Raw genomic sequence first — 15,099 nt, forward strand, 5'->3', positions numbered from 1 at the left:
GATCCAAATCTAAAAGAGGGCGGACGCCGGGAGAGCGACCGACCCAAACGGACAAAAAACGGACAAAATCGCCGTCCGTTTGGGTCGGCCCGTTGGTTGCTCTAAGGGACAAATTGAGAAGACAAGTTTACTGTAGCCATGGCTGAAGTCACAATCATGGGTCATGGCTGCATCTGAGCCATGTACATATTATTCTTATTTGAGAGTTAATTAAGGGCCCCTCCATTCATGGGGGACGACTAGTACAGAGAAGAGATGCATGCGTGTATATACACTTCACTTCGCTTACTCCTACAGTCCTACTTCTGCGGGTGGTCCGTTACGGATGTACACCATACATAGTCAGCCAAGTACATACAATTATCGATTGGGAATTTCCTTTCAAATCTATTTTAAAAGTTAATACATCCATTTTTATGCATTTTTGCGACAAGTATTAGGAGTACTACACTGTTTGCAATCTTTTGGTCATGTTTTTTTGCGGGGAATCTTTTGGTCTTGTTATTTTCCAGCCATGCTTTTGGCGTGAAAACTGTACTAGTATATACACACATTAATTAGTTATCCATCAATTCCTGTGTATAGGCAGTTAGGCACGATGGCGATTGAGCAGAATAGGTCACCCCTCTCTGACAGCTGAAACTGAAGCAGCTAGCAAGCTCCGGCGGGAACAAATTGGTTGGCAAGCGGAGCTTAATTAAGTGCCACTTACTCCAGCCATCCTGAAGCGCAAGATGGGTCGATCGAAGCATCAGGCATCGAGCGGTCGAGGGACCAATCCAATCTGCAACCTCTGGAATCAAATTTTTTAAAGATACAGTAGCTAGGTAGCTAGCTCTGAAAGCGATGCGCCGATGGACCGATCATCCGCGAGCGCGCGTTAATGCCGCGGCGGCCGGCGGTTGGTCGACGGACCATCGGGCACGCCGCGCGCATCGCGTGGTCGACCGAGGGCGCTACGTGGGCCGCGGTCCTGCGCCTGTGGCCGGAGGTGCATGGGCCACGCTACGTACGTACGTGCGCGTGTAGCTCGCTCGGCCACCGCTGGCGCTGGGCGCCGCATGGGAGACGAGTGCGCGCGCGCGCGCGTGCGTGCTGCTGGCATGCATGTCGATTATTGTTTCGCGTGGAAACTTGCTTGGACATGGAACGTCTCCGGCGAGTTTGCACTAGGTAGGTATAGGTACACGTGTTGCACGGGGATGGGAGGGGGAGTCCATGCATAATATATATACGCGAATAAAGTACGCAGGCAGCATTGCCAACATGTACGTAATAGACACTCGTGGCCAAGCTAAGCCACAGCCTGTGGGGAGGGGCGGTCAGGCTAGCTCAGAGAGTTCTGGCCTTCTGGGACCTTCAGTGTCATTAGTGCGGCGACGTTAAGCAGGCAAGTTATGAAGCTAGCTCCCAGCTGCCAACGCCAGGATCCGGCGCCCATACGGCGCTATGCATATCTAGCTTGCTGCTCGCCTGATCGCGTCGCACGAAGCAAGCAAGACGAGGAGGGTGGAAACAGGGGAAGGGAGCACGGTGAGTGGCCGAGAGAGCGCGGGGACTGCGTGTCTCACCAGCCGGCCGGTCCCCGAGGAGAGGAGGCCAAGCCCAGATGGCGATATGGAAACAGCTCCCTCATCAGAGTTCATCAGATGACACTAAACAAAACAGGGTGCAGAGGTGTTGGATTCACACGGTTACATGTACTGATGTACACCAAGGCAGGGTGTTTGTGTCAACCGTGACCTGAAGAGAGCCTTTCTCTGACTACGCAGGACGTTCTGCACCAAGCAGTTCGAGGTCAGCAAAGCAGGTTGTATCTCCAGGTAGCTTAAAAAAAAGGTTGTATCTCCAGGTCCAGGGTAATAAAGTCGGTCCAAAACGGTACGAAATTCGGCAGTTAGGGAAACGCTCTGTTCAGAGTAGATAAGAGCGCAAGCAACATCCATTTATTAGTAGTGTATATATAGGGAGCAGTAAAGCATCGTAACCAGTAGTACTAGTACTTACAAAGAAGTAATCACCCCGCAGATTCTATTCGCTATGAAAAATTGTCATGTCTAGGCAAGTCGTGCTATCTCCTTCCTCGTGCATATGCTATTACACGTTGTATATCGCTAGCAAAAAAGTGTAGCAGTTATGCACCGGATGCAGGAGCAGTAATACGTCTTTTGGAAGTTTCAACCAAATTTCAGTGGGGTCCGAAATATTTTTAACCCCGAAATTTCGAGATAGATTCAAACTGATTTCAAAATAGATTCAAATTATGTTACAATTCATTAAAATTAAGTGAAATTTGAAATCTCAAAATCCGAAATAATTTCTGAAATATGCAAAAATTCCGAAATTTCGCATATTTCAGTGAGGTACGAAATTATTATGTTTCCGGAAAAAAAAAACCTTGCTCCAACACTCCATAGGATATCACCGAAATGTTGATTGGTGTTGTATCAGTTTCACAAGCACCGGAAGAGGGATTACTCCTCCGGTTCACTAGATGATGATGTGTTCACTTGCCTTGTGTCAGGTCCTCAGGGAGGCTGAAGTAGTTGAAGTGCAAGCAATGCTACACATACGAAGAAGTTACATTAAGTTTTACGTAATTACCTAGTTGGCAAATTTTGATTCGGAGTAAGGAGAGGAGGGGCCCACCCCCCCTTGAAATTCTGGGGGGCAAAGAGAATTGTTGAAGGAGATCCTACACCTATGAACAAGTTACGAAAGGCTGCGTAACTTTCCTTGGTCCTACACTTATGAACAAGTTACGAAAGGCTACGTAACTAGGGGCTGGGCACCTCCTCCCCCTTCTCTCAATCACAATTTGCCAACTAGCAATTTACTAAAACCTAACGTAAGTCTTTATAGGTGTAGCATGATTCGGCTCTCCATACGATTCAGTGATGATAGCCAGAGTGAACCTTCAGATAATGGGCGAGGAACATTCTACTCCATAAACCGAAAGTTTATTTGCGGCGTTTTAATTAGTTTTATGTTATTTATTTTGTACTCTCGTTACTTTGGTACGAGTTACAACCCTTGATTACTTCTTCTCCGATACCATACGAATCCCTATAGACACCAAAATAGTTAATTCACATAAGCCCAGTGACAACTTGTGTGCGTAAAAAACGCGCAAATTAACACGCTTTTCTGCTCCTCGTTTGGGGTCGATACTATTTGGGATACTTACACGGATGCTATACAACTATGTGTGTCTTGCAAGTCACCAAGCAATTTTCATACACTCCTGGCGCTAAGCGCCTGAGTGTTAGTTCTGTAACTGATTTGCAGGTATTACTATTGTAGTCTTGTAGATGCTCGCTCTAGCAAGCTCGGGGAAAATGTATCTACCAGGCTATATTGAAAAGAATCCCATTGGGTAGACGTGAAGAATTCATGAAAAGATTACAAAGGTCTCAAACTATTGAGATTAGCTCTTTATTTGTAGAGATCAACTCCAAAAATGAAAAGGACTCTGAGGTAGTATGGTGCACCATCTAGATTGGTCGCTAAATCTCCTATTATTTATCCTACCAATTATGCTGCATTTTTCATTATAAATACTGAACTTCTTTGCCAAGTACAAAATCACTCTTTTTGAGGAAAAGAAAATGAAGACCCTCAAGCACACCTAACAAACTTTTCTGCCCTATGTGATACTTTTAAACCAATGATGTACCCAGAGTAAACCTAATCATCAGTCAGGTTGGGTTGGGTTTCGGGCCGGGCTTGCATGATGATCCAAATTATGTGAAGTTTTTACCCTTTATTTTGTGTCTACACATTAGGATTTGTGAACTTTGCCACGTTCGCACACTACTTTTTGTCGGTTTTCCCCAATATATGTCTTTTGGAACAAAGAGAGCATTATGAAAGAAATCCCATGTAATTATGGTGGAATTGAGTCAATCAATGTGATTATCACCTACCATAAAAATATAAAAAGATTGGAGGCATTTGGAACCTGCGCGGCTCATCCAGGGCGTAAGACGGCCAACCATACGAGCGCGTGCGCTCATATTGAGCGGTCGTATGAGCTACCATTGCTGCCTCCCGGTCGACTACTTCACCCTCATTGTGACGAATCGAGGATCAGGTGCACACAGCCTACATAAGTGCATCCAGAACACATAACCCTAGCGTTCGGAAGGCATCCGGAGGGGTAATCGATCCAAGGACTTCGTTGCTGCAACGCTGCATCAAGAGGGCTTCACCATCATCCTCATCAACATTACCATCTCATTCCTATCCATTTGTAGTACAGTAGTTGAAGTGGATTCAATCGTGTACTCCCTCCTTTCCGGTTTATAGGGCTCATCTCAAGAAGTTTGTTTTTCCGTTTATAAGTCCCAATTCTACTACGTACCATCACATGTTTAGATTTCAAGGTGTATTAAATCACTGCATGCAAGGATGATGAAAAAACTCACCAATGCATGTAGAAGTTCTTGGTCATTAAGTGGTCATGCATGCATGTGGTGTAATTAATGCATCGGTTTACACAAATTTTTGAGAAAAACGAGAGTACTAATTAAGTACTTTTGCAAACTACGGAATTAATTCCACCATTCATCATCCACTTTGGTTGAAGAGATTTTCAAATTAAACCCTATAAACCGGAAAGGAGGGAGTATTACCTTTGTGAACTCATCATGATCATAATAATTCATTTTGTTTCATTCACGCCCTTGATGCGCGAGTAGTTTCCCTAGTTCTCAGGGATATGGAGGAACCCTAGTATGTAATAGATCATTTTGGTATTAGAAGTTAAGACCCTCTTTAGGTTGGACGTACGACTGCAAGCGCTCTGACCAGTCCTCATACCCAAGGGGCTCAGAAACTTTCATTGACTCCACAAGAGAAGATGGGGCACGGGACGAGCACAAGTGCTCATACCGACCCTCATACCAAGTACCCCAGAAACTATAATTTGCATTTTACATGCAATACGGCGTGTGAGACAAGCACAAGCGCTTGTACCGGTGCTCATGCCACGTGAAATTTGGCTCTTAAGAGTCCACCAACGGAGGTAAGGGCTAATCCAACCATTGCCCCGCGATTCTCTCTCTCCTCTCTCATACTCACACTCTAAATCCTCACAAACCTTCATTTCTTCGCCGTTTTCGTTTGTCTGAGTCGTAGAATCTTCTCTACAGTAAGTTTCTCTAGCGATGCATGGTTTATTTTTTGTAATCCTTGGTTATTTCTCTTGCATTATGAACTTAGATGAGAATGGTAATACTTTGATTTCCTGTTCGATTTAAATGCTAGAGTTTGTAGAAAATATATGGGATATATGTGTTGTATGAACTCGATAACCACGTAAATTTCATGGGATTTCGTCATTTTTTCGTAGGTGAAGATAAATCACCTTTTGGAGGAGCCATGGGGAAGAAGCCTGCGGAAGGGAACCCCCGCAGACATAGGCGTTTGAGGAGACAAGATATCTCTCTCATCGCGAAGGTGAACGAGGCCTACCACAAATAATGCGCTCGCAAGGTAGTTCCCACGAGGTGAAGGTACGATATCAACAAGGAGTTGTCGCGAACTTTGATAGTATGGCCTAAAGTGCAGGCATGGGTGTGTTTGGTCAACTACACAATGGTGGAGCGTGGGTCAACAACGACTGGGTGGCAGCCACGATGCCGATTCACATGGACGGAACCGTCGAACACATTTGTGTCTGTCCTACCTACCCTAAGAGCATCTCCAGCCGCGCCCCCAATAGGCCCCCCAGACGACTTTTTCAGCGCCGGCGCCAAAAAAACGGTCCAGTCGCGCCCCCAGGACGACGAAAAGCGCCGGTTCGGCCCTTTTTTCCGCCCGGCGGCCGCAGGCCGAACCCGGCGCGCTGGGGGGCGCTTGGGGGCTCCGGCGCAAGGGAAAAGCGCGGCTGGCCCACGCCGTCAGGTGAAAAGTCAAGATTTTCTTCCCCGACTCGCCTCCCACCCCCCGCGCTCTCGGCCGCCACTAGGTATATCCCGGCGCCGCCCCGCCGCCCTTCACTGGTAGATAGCCATTCCCCGCCGGAAAAATAGCAGAGGTTCGCTGCGGCAGCCCTCCGACACCAGCTGGGCGTTTTCGGCCGCCGTTTCCGGCCGCAGAGGGGCAGTTTAGCGGCGGGTGCACGCCCACCGCGCGCAAGGTGTTCGGCGATTTGCCTGCCTCGACAATGGACTCGGATGACGAGGAAGTGCTCGCCGCGCTGCTGGAGGAGGAAGCCGAGGCCGACGTCCAGGAAGAAGAGCATCTCATGGTGCTCGCCGCCCTCGCCCAGCTGCTGGCGAGCAATGAAAAGCCGCGGCGAGGTGGCTCGGCGCCGGGGCGGGTGAAAGCAAAGAACCGGCATCGTCTCGAAGGCTACTGCATGCTCTACTCCGACTACTTCGCCGATGCTCCACTTCACGGCGACAAAACATTTCGGCGCCGTTATCGGATGAGCAGAAAGCTTTTCCTCAGGATTGTGAATTCCATCCGGGAGTTCGACAACTACTTCAAATGCAAGATGGATTGCACCGGCAAACTTGGATTCACCTCCATCCAGAAATGCACGACAGCGATGAGGATGCTTGCATACGGAGCTCCCGGTGACTCACAGGACGACTATGGGCGCATGGCCGAGTCCACCAGCATAGAGTGTTTCTACAAGTTCTGTCGGGCAGTGGTGGCAGTGTTTGGACCGCAATACTTGAGAACACCCAATGCGGAAGACACTGCTCGGATCCTAGCACAGAATGCAGCAAGAGGATTTCCTGAGATGCTTGGAAGCATCGACTGCATGCATTGGAAATGGAAGAATTGCCCATTTGCTTGGCAGGGGATGTACAAAGGCGCCAAAGGCGGTTGCAGTGTGGTACTTGAGGCGGTGGCCACACAGGACCTCTGGATTTGGCACTCCTTCTTTGGTATGCCAGGAACTCACAATGACATCAACGTGCTGCAGTGCTCTCCTGTCTTTGCCAAGCTTGTTGAAGGTCATTCTCCTCCGGTGAACTTCGAGATCAATGGGCGGCACTACAACAAGGGGTACTATCTAGCTGATGGCATCTATCCGAGATGGTTGACATTTGTGAAGACCATCAAAAACCCTGTGCCTGGAGGCAAGAACGCCTGGTTTGTGAAGATTCAGGAGGCTTGCAGGAAGGATGTCGAGCGGGCATTTGGTGTGCTCCTATCTCGATTTGCTGTTGTCCGGTATCCCGCTCAGACCTGGTCGAAAGATCAAATGTGGGAGATCATGACCTGTTGTGTCATCTTGCACAACATGATCATTGAGAGCGAGCAGGAAGAGCCAGTGTTTGACACTGAACCATACCACAGGCAGGGTCCTCTTGCCCAAGTTGATCACCAGCTACCGGCAACCTGGACTGTCTACCTCAGTATGCGTCAGGAGATCCGAGACCCACAGGTGCATCATCAACTGCAGCAAGATCTGATAGAGCACCTATGGAGGCTCAAGGGCGACACCGGGCGCGACGTGTGATGAAATACGAGTTTTTATTTGTTGAACTATATAATTTGTATTGAACTATTTGTTGTTGAACTATTTTTGTTGAAGTATTTGAATTTTCTGTGATGAAATATGTGATAAAAAATATTTATGTTGATAATTGAACGCCGAGCCACGGCGAACCACGCCGAATATGGGCCTATTCTCACCCATATGGGTCTTTTTCGCCGAAATGGGGCTTCAAAAGTGGGCCAAAATCGGCGACTGGGGGCGATGACTGGGCGCAAAACCGCCCCCAGCGCCGAACGAATCGCCGGCTCGCCCCCAGGGGCGATTTTTATGCGTTCTGGGGGGGCCAACGGCTGGAGATGCTCTAAGAACCCAACCATACCGAAACAACATAACATCACACAAGAACAAAACAAGTTCGAAATTTCATGATCAACACGCACACAACAACATCACACAAGAACCAACTTAAAAAAACACAAGAAACATGACAACAATGCATGTCCATCTCGATCATACAGCAACTCGATCATGGTGAAGTCTGAAACATAGCTAGTAATACAGAATAATTGTGCGATCATGATGACTTGTCCCTCTTAATGATACAACAGCGCTATCACTCTAGAGAATCATGCATTGTTGTCACCGGCTGCAAGAGGGCCTCGACTCCTTGAGGGGATGCAATTGCGTCGCCGACTGCAAGAGGGGCCTCGTTTCATTTTCCTGATCGTTGGGTTCTTTTTTTTGTAGGGTTTACTTAGAACACCGCCAATTTATACTAAAAACTTTTACTTTTTGCAAGTCACTTTTTAACTAGATCTTATATTTAAATATAAACTTCACATATAAGTTTAATTGATATTTCTTTATTATGTTTAAGAAGATTGAAGACAAAATTATATTCGTCATAGTCTAAATCATGGTTCAGAACTATAAAATTCATCCGTCGTTTAAAAAATACACTAGTGCGATCCCCTCAAGTTTGGAAATTTTTGTTGAATTGAATTATGCCAACCTAAGAAAAACACAAAAATATGACAAGATCATATTTATCTACAGATTATTTTGCGATGCTTGGATTTAGTGTAGTGTGTTTATATTGATTTTAGTACTTCTAAATATCTTGATGAAGTTTTCTGCAATGTATGGGTCCAACAAATATCCTAACAAAGATTTGTTGACTAGCTTAGTTGCAGACACTAAAAGATTCTGGAGCATGTGAATGTGTACAAGTTATTTTTCATCAGTGTCACTTCTCTCGTCTTGGTCGGATGGTATTGTTCATTTCTTGTGACGGTGAATCTTCGCCTTAGCGAACATCCATGCCCGTTCCTCTGTCAAGGTAACAATATTAGGGCATTTCCAGCCGCGCCCCTAGAAATGCCTCTTTAGGCGATTTTTTCGCGCTGGCGCCGAAAAAACGGCTCAGTCGTGTCTCCAGGAGCCCGATTTTCGCCGACCCTGGGCGAAATTAGCGCCGGCGGACCCAGGCCGAACCCGGCGCGCTGGAGGCGCCGGGGCGAGTTGTTTTGGCACGAAGCAGCCATGGGCCCGCCGAGTCAGCGAGGCCGCCGCTTCGTCGCCCTCATCGCCTCGGTTGCCGCGGGAATCAATGCCAAGGCTGCCGCGCTGCCGCCGCCGGTCAGCCTTGCCATTGATTCCTCACAGGCGGCGCGTCACGGGGCGGCGCGGCAACGCCTCCCCTCCCGCGCACGCGTACACACGGGTGCGGCTATATAAAGCCGGTGGCCTCCCTCGCCTCTGGCCACACCAGCCCTAGCCGCCGAGCTCTCCCTCTCCCGTGCGCCGCCGCCGAGCCCCCCCTCTCCCGTGCGCCGCCTCCGAGCCCTCCGAGCACTCCGACAGCCCCGGCGATGGCCGAACGTTTCCCCCGCGACGAGGCGGCGGCCAACGACTTCGGCCGCCGCTCGCTCCGCGAACAGGAGTCGTGGATCCTGTTCGAGGCCAACATCCCGGCGCCGCCGGACATGCGCGCCGGGTCGACGGGGTGGAGGCTCAGCAACGGGGGAGTGCCCGTTCCCCCGTTGCCCGACGCCGTGGCGTGCGCCCCCTACTTCGCCGCCGAGGTAGAGCTCGTGCGCGCCTCCCTCACCGACGAGCAACTCGCCCTCCCCCAATACACCGCCGACAACCACGCGGCGTGGACGGCGTACTTCGAGCGCCGTCAGCAGCAGAGGCTGGCGTCCACCAACGGGGCGTCGGTGGTGGGCGGCATGAAGAACAACGAGGGGCGCCACGTGTGGTGGGGCGTCCCCGGCCGCACGCTCGAGGGCGTGCTGACGCACCTTGAGGGCGGCAACAACCCGCCGCTAGCTGGCATACCCTCCCCCGGCGAGGGCCGCCGCCCCGGCCCACCGCCGACGCGCCGGGCAATGGATGCCCAGGAGGTTCGGCTCCTCCCCGTCTTCCTCCTCGCACTCCTCCTCACGGTCTTCTTCCCACTCCTCCAGCTCTCCGGCGCTGCTCGGCGTCAAGGCCGAGCCCGCGGCGGAGACGCCGTTCGGCCCGCGCACTCGCAGCGCCGGCATCGTCATCAACGAGGGCGGCCGGCGCGCCTCCTCGTCGGCTCCTCCGCGCTTCGTCAAGCCAAAGACGGAGCCGGGTCTCGCGCCGGTGAAAACGGAGCCGGGTCTCCCCGCCGTGAAGACGGAACACGGCGACGTGGAGCTCGACGATGACGCGGCCCTGGAATGGGCGCGCCAGGACTCCCTGAAGATGGAGAGGGAGCGCCAGTGCGCCGCCCTGCGGCGCTTCGAGCAGCGCCGCCGGGGCCGCGACGAAGGAAGAATCGTCGTCCTCGACGATAGCGACGACGACTACGCGCCGCCGCCGCCGCCACCAGTCCGCCATGGCGACGCCGGGCAAGGGTGCACCAGGGACGGCCGCTTCAAGGAGGAGAAGGACGACGATGACGGCAGCGACGACGGCGACTACTCCGCGTTCAGCAAGTTCTTTTTTTAGATATATTTGCTATGTAAGCCGCGAACATGTCTAATATATGCCAAAGTTTACCGAAATTTAGACGTGTTTAGCCGAACTTTGCCGAACGTTTTCTTTTTTGAAAAAATTTAGACGCGTTTAGGGGCGGCCCTGGGGCCGGCGGCTGGGGAGCAACTCGCCCCAGGCCGTTTTTTTGCGTCGGCTTGCCCCCAAGCGGCGATTTTAGGCGCCCCTTGGGGGGTCAACGGCTGGAGATGCTCTTATGTAGCAAGTATCAAACTGGGCTTGGCTTGAAGGTGTAAGAGAATATATGATGCAGCTACCCGACTTTACTTTTCATGCCTTGAAGGTGGAGAAACGTAATCGAGGAGGAACTCACAAGCTTGGGCTTTCTCTACGCAAAGGCGTCCTGGATCAAGCAGCTCCAGGCTTCCAGGTTAGCAAATGAAATTGTATCTCCAGGCCCAGGGTAACAAAGTCAGTCCAAAACTTTACGAAATTCGGCAGTCAGGGAAACGCTTTGTTCAGACTAGATAAAAGCACAAGCAACATCCATCAGCATGCAAATAGACTTTCAGCGTAGCTGTATCCCCGTGTATAGAAAGAAACCAATCTTCGTAAAACATTGTAAAGGGAAATTGTATGATTGTGTCCAGAGTAGAAAAGTCAAGAATTCGGCAGTCCTCTGTGAGGGAAACGCTTTATTCAGGTTAAATAAGAGTACAAGTAACATCCACTGACAATAGACTCTCACTCAGCATAGCTGTATCCCCGTGTATATAGTCAGTAACTAATCGCCGTAGAGCATCGTAACCGGCAGATGCTATTCGCTATGAAAAATTGTGATATCCAGACATGTAATGCTATCTCCTTCCTCGTGCATACGCTATCACTGTACAATATATACACGTTGTATATCGCTAGCAAAAAAGTGTGCTCAGTTATGCACCGGATGCAGGAGCATTAAAATACCGTGCACTCCAACACTCCATAGGATATCACTGAAATGCTTGGTGCGTTGGATCAGTTCACAAGCACTGGAAGAGGGTTTTACTCCTCCAATTCGTTGTACGATGATGTGTTCACTTGCCTCCTGCTGTGCCGCTCCGCGATCATCTTCAGCCCCATGTACCTGTCAAATGTCAATAAAAGCAATGAAAACATGTTGATTACTATCCCAGTTAGTAGTATATAACATTGCTCAAAATGAATACTAGCAGAAGAACTATATATATAACCCAACTCATACCTGCCCATCATCATCACCGTGGCCTGAGGATTCGTCCCGGGAGTCACACTGAACGTCGACCCATCCACCACGCGAAGAGACTGGGTGCCCATGACCCGGAAATCCTTGTCAACCACCCGTCCAACCACACACCCTCCATGGTAATGCCACAGCGTAGCCACGGTTCGCCTGCAGAAATCAGCCACAGAAGTGTTGTTTGTGCTCCAGTCGAGTGGCAGGGTCGCCCCAACGATCCTGAAGTCCCTCCTAGCGCGCCCTCTCCTGCCCTGGCTCGCCGACCCAACTGACGAACGGAATATGTCCATAGTCCTGCTCTGGAGCACCTGTGCCACACGGCGCACGCCGACGACGCACTGCGCCAGGTCCTCGGGGCGGCTGAAGTAGTTGAAGCGCACCGAGGGGGTCTCCACGGGATTGGGTGATGATAGCCAGAGCGAGCCCTCGGATAACGGGCCAGGAACCTTCTCCATGATGGTTGCCATGGTTACGTAGAGCGGCGAAGTCGGGCTGATGAAAGGGCCGGCGGGGCGCAGCATGGGAGAAACGGGGACGATGTATGATGCAGCCTCAAGGTAGGAGGCAGTGCCGTTGGCAGAAGGGATGCCGACCACCTGGATGAGGGAGTGGTCGATGGGGACTGACGGGATGATGGAGATGCCGTTGCGAGGGTTGTCGAACATATGCTTCCCGACGTCAGGGGCATCCACAGAAACAGGGATGCCGAGGGACGTAAGATCGTTAGCAGGGCCAACGCCACTGAGAAGCAGCAACTGGGGACTTCCAAGTGTACCTGCAGAAAGTATGACCTCCCCACCTGGACGCAGCAGGGCATGGTGCAGCTGGAAAAGACGGTCCTGGTACACGACGCCAACTGCTGCCACTGCTGGTCGTGACCTTCCACGGCGTGCGGCTGGATACATACAGAAAGAAGCAAAAAGTTTACCCATACTTGCACATTGGTTTAGAGCTAAAAATTATGTGCTCGTAGATGAAACACCATCTGTTCAGGATAATTCTTATTGTAGCTAATATGGAAAAGAGTTAATCCAGTACAAGTATATTCCACCCTTAAGCTTCTTTTTTCCTAGGAAAATTTAAGCAAGCGTAAGTGAACATCAATAAATATCCACAAAAGTTTTATTTTGCAGTGGCAGTTACACAAAGAGTGTAAGCTGTGATCAGTTACATAAATATTTCTGAAATGCGTGATCAGGTCGGCATGTGGGCAGTGGGCACTGATTTTGGGTATATTGCTCATTTTGGATCCATAGCTCAAACAACAAACTCGTTAAGATGGTAAGTTCTTCTGTCACCTGGACACTTTGAAAATAAGAAATAATAGACACCCTCAAAATGTTAATTAGTGCTCTATGCAGAGTACTTTGGAGGAAGCTCCGCAGACGCTCAAGAACTGGTGCTTGCTGTGCTGGGACAAGGTTGTGCAATATGCATAATTTTAGCGAGACTTTGTGGCGAAAAGCGCCGGCACCACTAAGAGTAGGAATGTAGGATGGCTCTGACGAAACTGAACACAACAGGAGGCAGTTATGTAACTTGAAGACAAATATTCAGGGGGCAGAGCTAAGAGGAAAAAAACCAAGTTTTGGCATTCAACACGTAAGTCATTCAATCTGACATATCCTTGGGGGAACAATTGCCATAACAGGAACACAAGAGAGGGCTGTTAATTGTGAACAGAACTAAGTCGGAACACTGCTAATGTTGTTTTGTTAACAGATACTCAAGCATTCATTGAACAAGAAAAGACGCTTAACTACAAGAAGATACACAAGTCCCAAAACGAATTGTTTAGTTTGTAAAACCTACAAGATCAAACAAACTGTAACCAAACTGATGGTACCACTATGGCAAGTAAATTGATTGGCAAGTAAATTGATTTACAAACTAATGCAGTTATGGCAAGTAAATTGATTGGCATTCCAGACATAATTTTATTGCAATGTAGTTATGCACCAATATGGCAACCAAATTCAATATTTCCAAAGTAGAACCATGTGGACAAACACGCAAGAAGTAGAACAATGCATGACTCACCAGGATCAATAGGGTTAATTATGACGCGGGTAACGGCGGCACGGACAGCGACATGGAGACGGCCAGGGCGGGCGAAAGCAAGGAGGTCCGCGGCGCTGTGGCGGCGTCCTGACGCATCAAAGGTGGTGGCACCAATCTTTGTGCCAGTGACATGTTCCACCGTGAAGCCGTTCCACGGCGTCACGTTAGCTTCCAGCAGTGCGGCCCTCACCGCCGCCTGCCACCCGTGCACCTCCGGCTGGAATGTCAGCTCCTGCTCCACCCACTCATATGATGAGTTCACCAGCCGCATGTCCCAATCCGGCACCTCAGCACCCTGAATCTCCAATAATCAACAAAGAAATGTCACATTCGCAGGTGTTATCGTCATGACCCTTCTGGGATGAATGTTCTTGTTTTGGGTATCATGATTGGGCTTTATTACTACTCAGTTCTGTGTGAATGGATCCAGATAACCGAACTGACAATCCTTCTGGCTAGCTGAAAGCCTGAAACAAAACAAGGATTTGGAGGAGCAGACCTCCCCGTGGCCGTGGAACCAGCCGGGGTGGGCGCGGGAGTAGAAGCCGGCGTTGATGGCGGTGCCGCCGCCGAGCACCCGCGCGCGCACGTTGGGGACGCCGTCCTCGGAGCTGAAGGCCTGCGCGGGCGCGTCGGAGTCGGGCGAGGGGTCGGCGAGCGCGAGCGTCCTGACGAAGCCGCCGGCCGTGGCGAGCGCCGGGAACTCGGCGGGCGCTTCGCCGCGCTCGAGCAGCAGCACGCGGCCCCCGCCGGGCCCCGCGAGGGTGGCGGCGAGCGGGCACCCCGCCGCGCCGCCCCCCACCACGATGTAGTCGTACTCCTCCTCCGCGCCCGTCGCCGTCGCGTCCGCCACGTACCGCGCGTACCCAGGCGGCGCACCTGCGAGCGCAAAAGGACCGCACAGTACACGAATCACGGGATCAGCGACCCCGCCGCGAGATCTCAGGGATTTCAGTTCCCCGGCCAGAGTTAGTTGGGGCTCGGTTAGTTACCTCCGAAGGGGCGGGACTGGGCCGCGGCGAGGGCGGCGAAGAGGAAGGGGAGGGCGAGGAGGAGGGGTGTGGGGGTGGGGGTGGGGGTGGCGGCCATGGCCGTGGGGTGGGGGTGGGGTGGGGAGGAGACGGTGGCGGGGAGTGTGACGAGCGGAGAAGACGAAGCGGAAATGGGGTTTAGCTGTTGGAGATGGAGGGAAAACGGAAATGGGGTGGGCCAACGTAGTTGCGGATTACGGTTTTGTTTTTGTTTTTTAGGCAATGCGGCGGATTACGGGGTTCTCTCGCATCCGAGTCTGTTGGGCCTTTGAACAGAACGGGGCAAAAGCGGGCCCGTCCCCAGTGGGCCGCAAAACGGCGCACAC

General features: G+C 50.9%; 1 protein-coding gene across 1 annotated transcript; it reads right to left on the reverse strand.

Moving 5' to 3' along the window:
* Positions 1-11,075: 11,075 nt before the first annotated feature.
* LOC123171371 ((R)-mandelonitrile lyase-like) lies at positions 11,076-14,798 on the reverse strand (the record flags this gene model as incomplete). The annotated part of the gene is made up of 5 exons (XM_044588899.1): positions 11,076-11,549; positions 11,667-12,576; positions 13,722-14,037; positions 14,242-14,621; positions 14,735-14,798. Coding segments are annotated over 5 exons (1,752 nt in total), but the record flags the coding sequence as incomplete, so codon positions are not given.
* Positions 14,799-15,099: the final 301 nt, after the last annotated feature.

Source organism: Triticum aestivum, chromosome 7D (genome assembly GCF_018294505.1).
Source record: "Triticum aestivum cultivar Chinese Spring chromosome 7D, IWGSC CS RefSeq v2.1, whole genome shotgun sequence".
In the NCBI taxonomy this organism is placed as follows: domain Eukaryota; kingdom Viridiplantae; phylum Streptophyta; class Magnoliopsida; order Poales; family Poaceae; genus Triticum; species Triticum aestivum.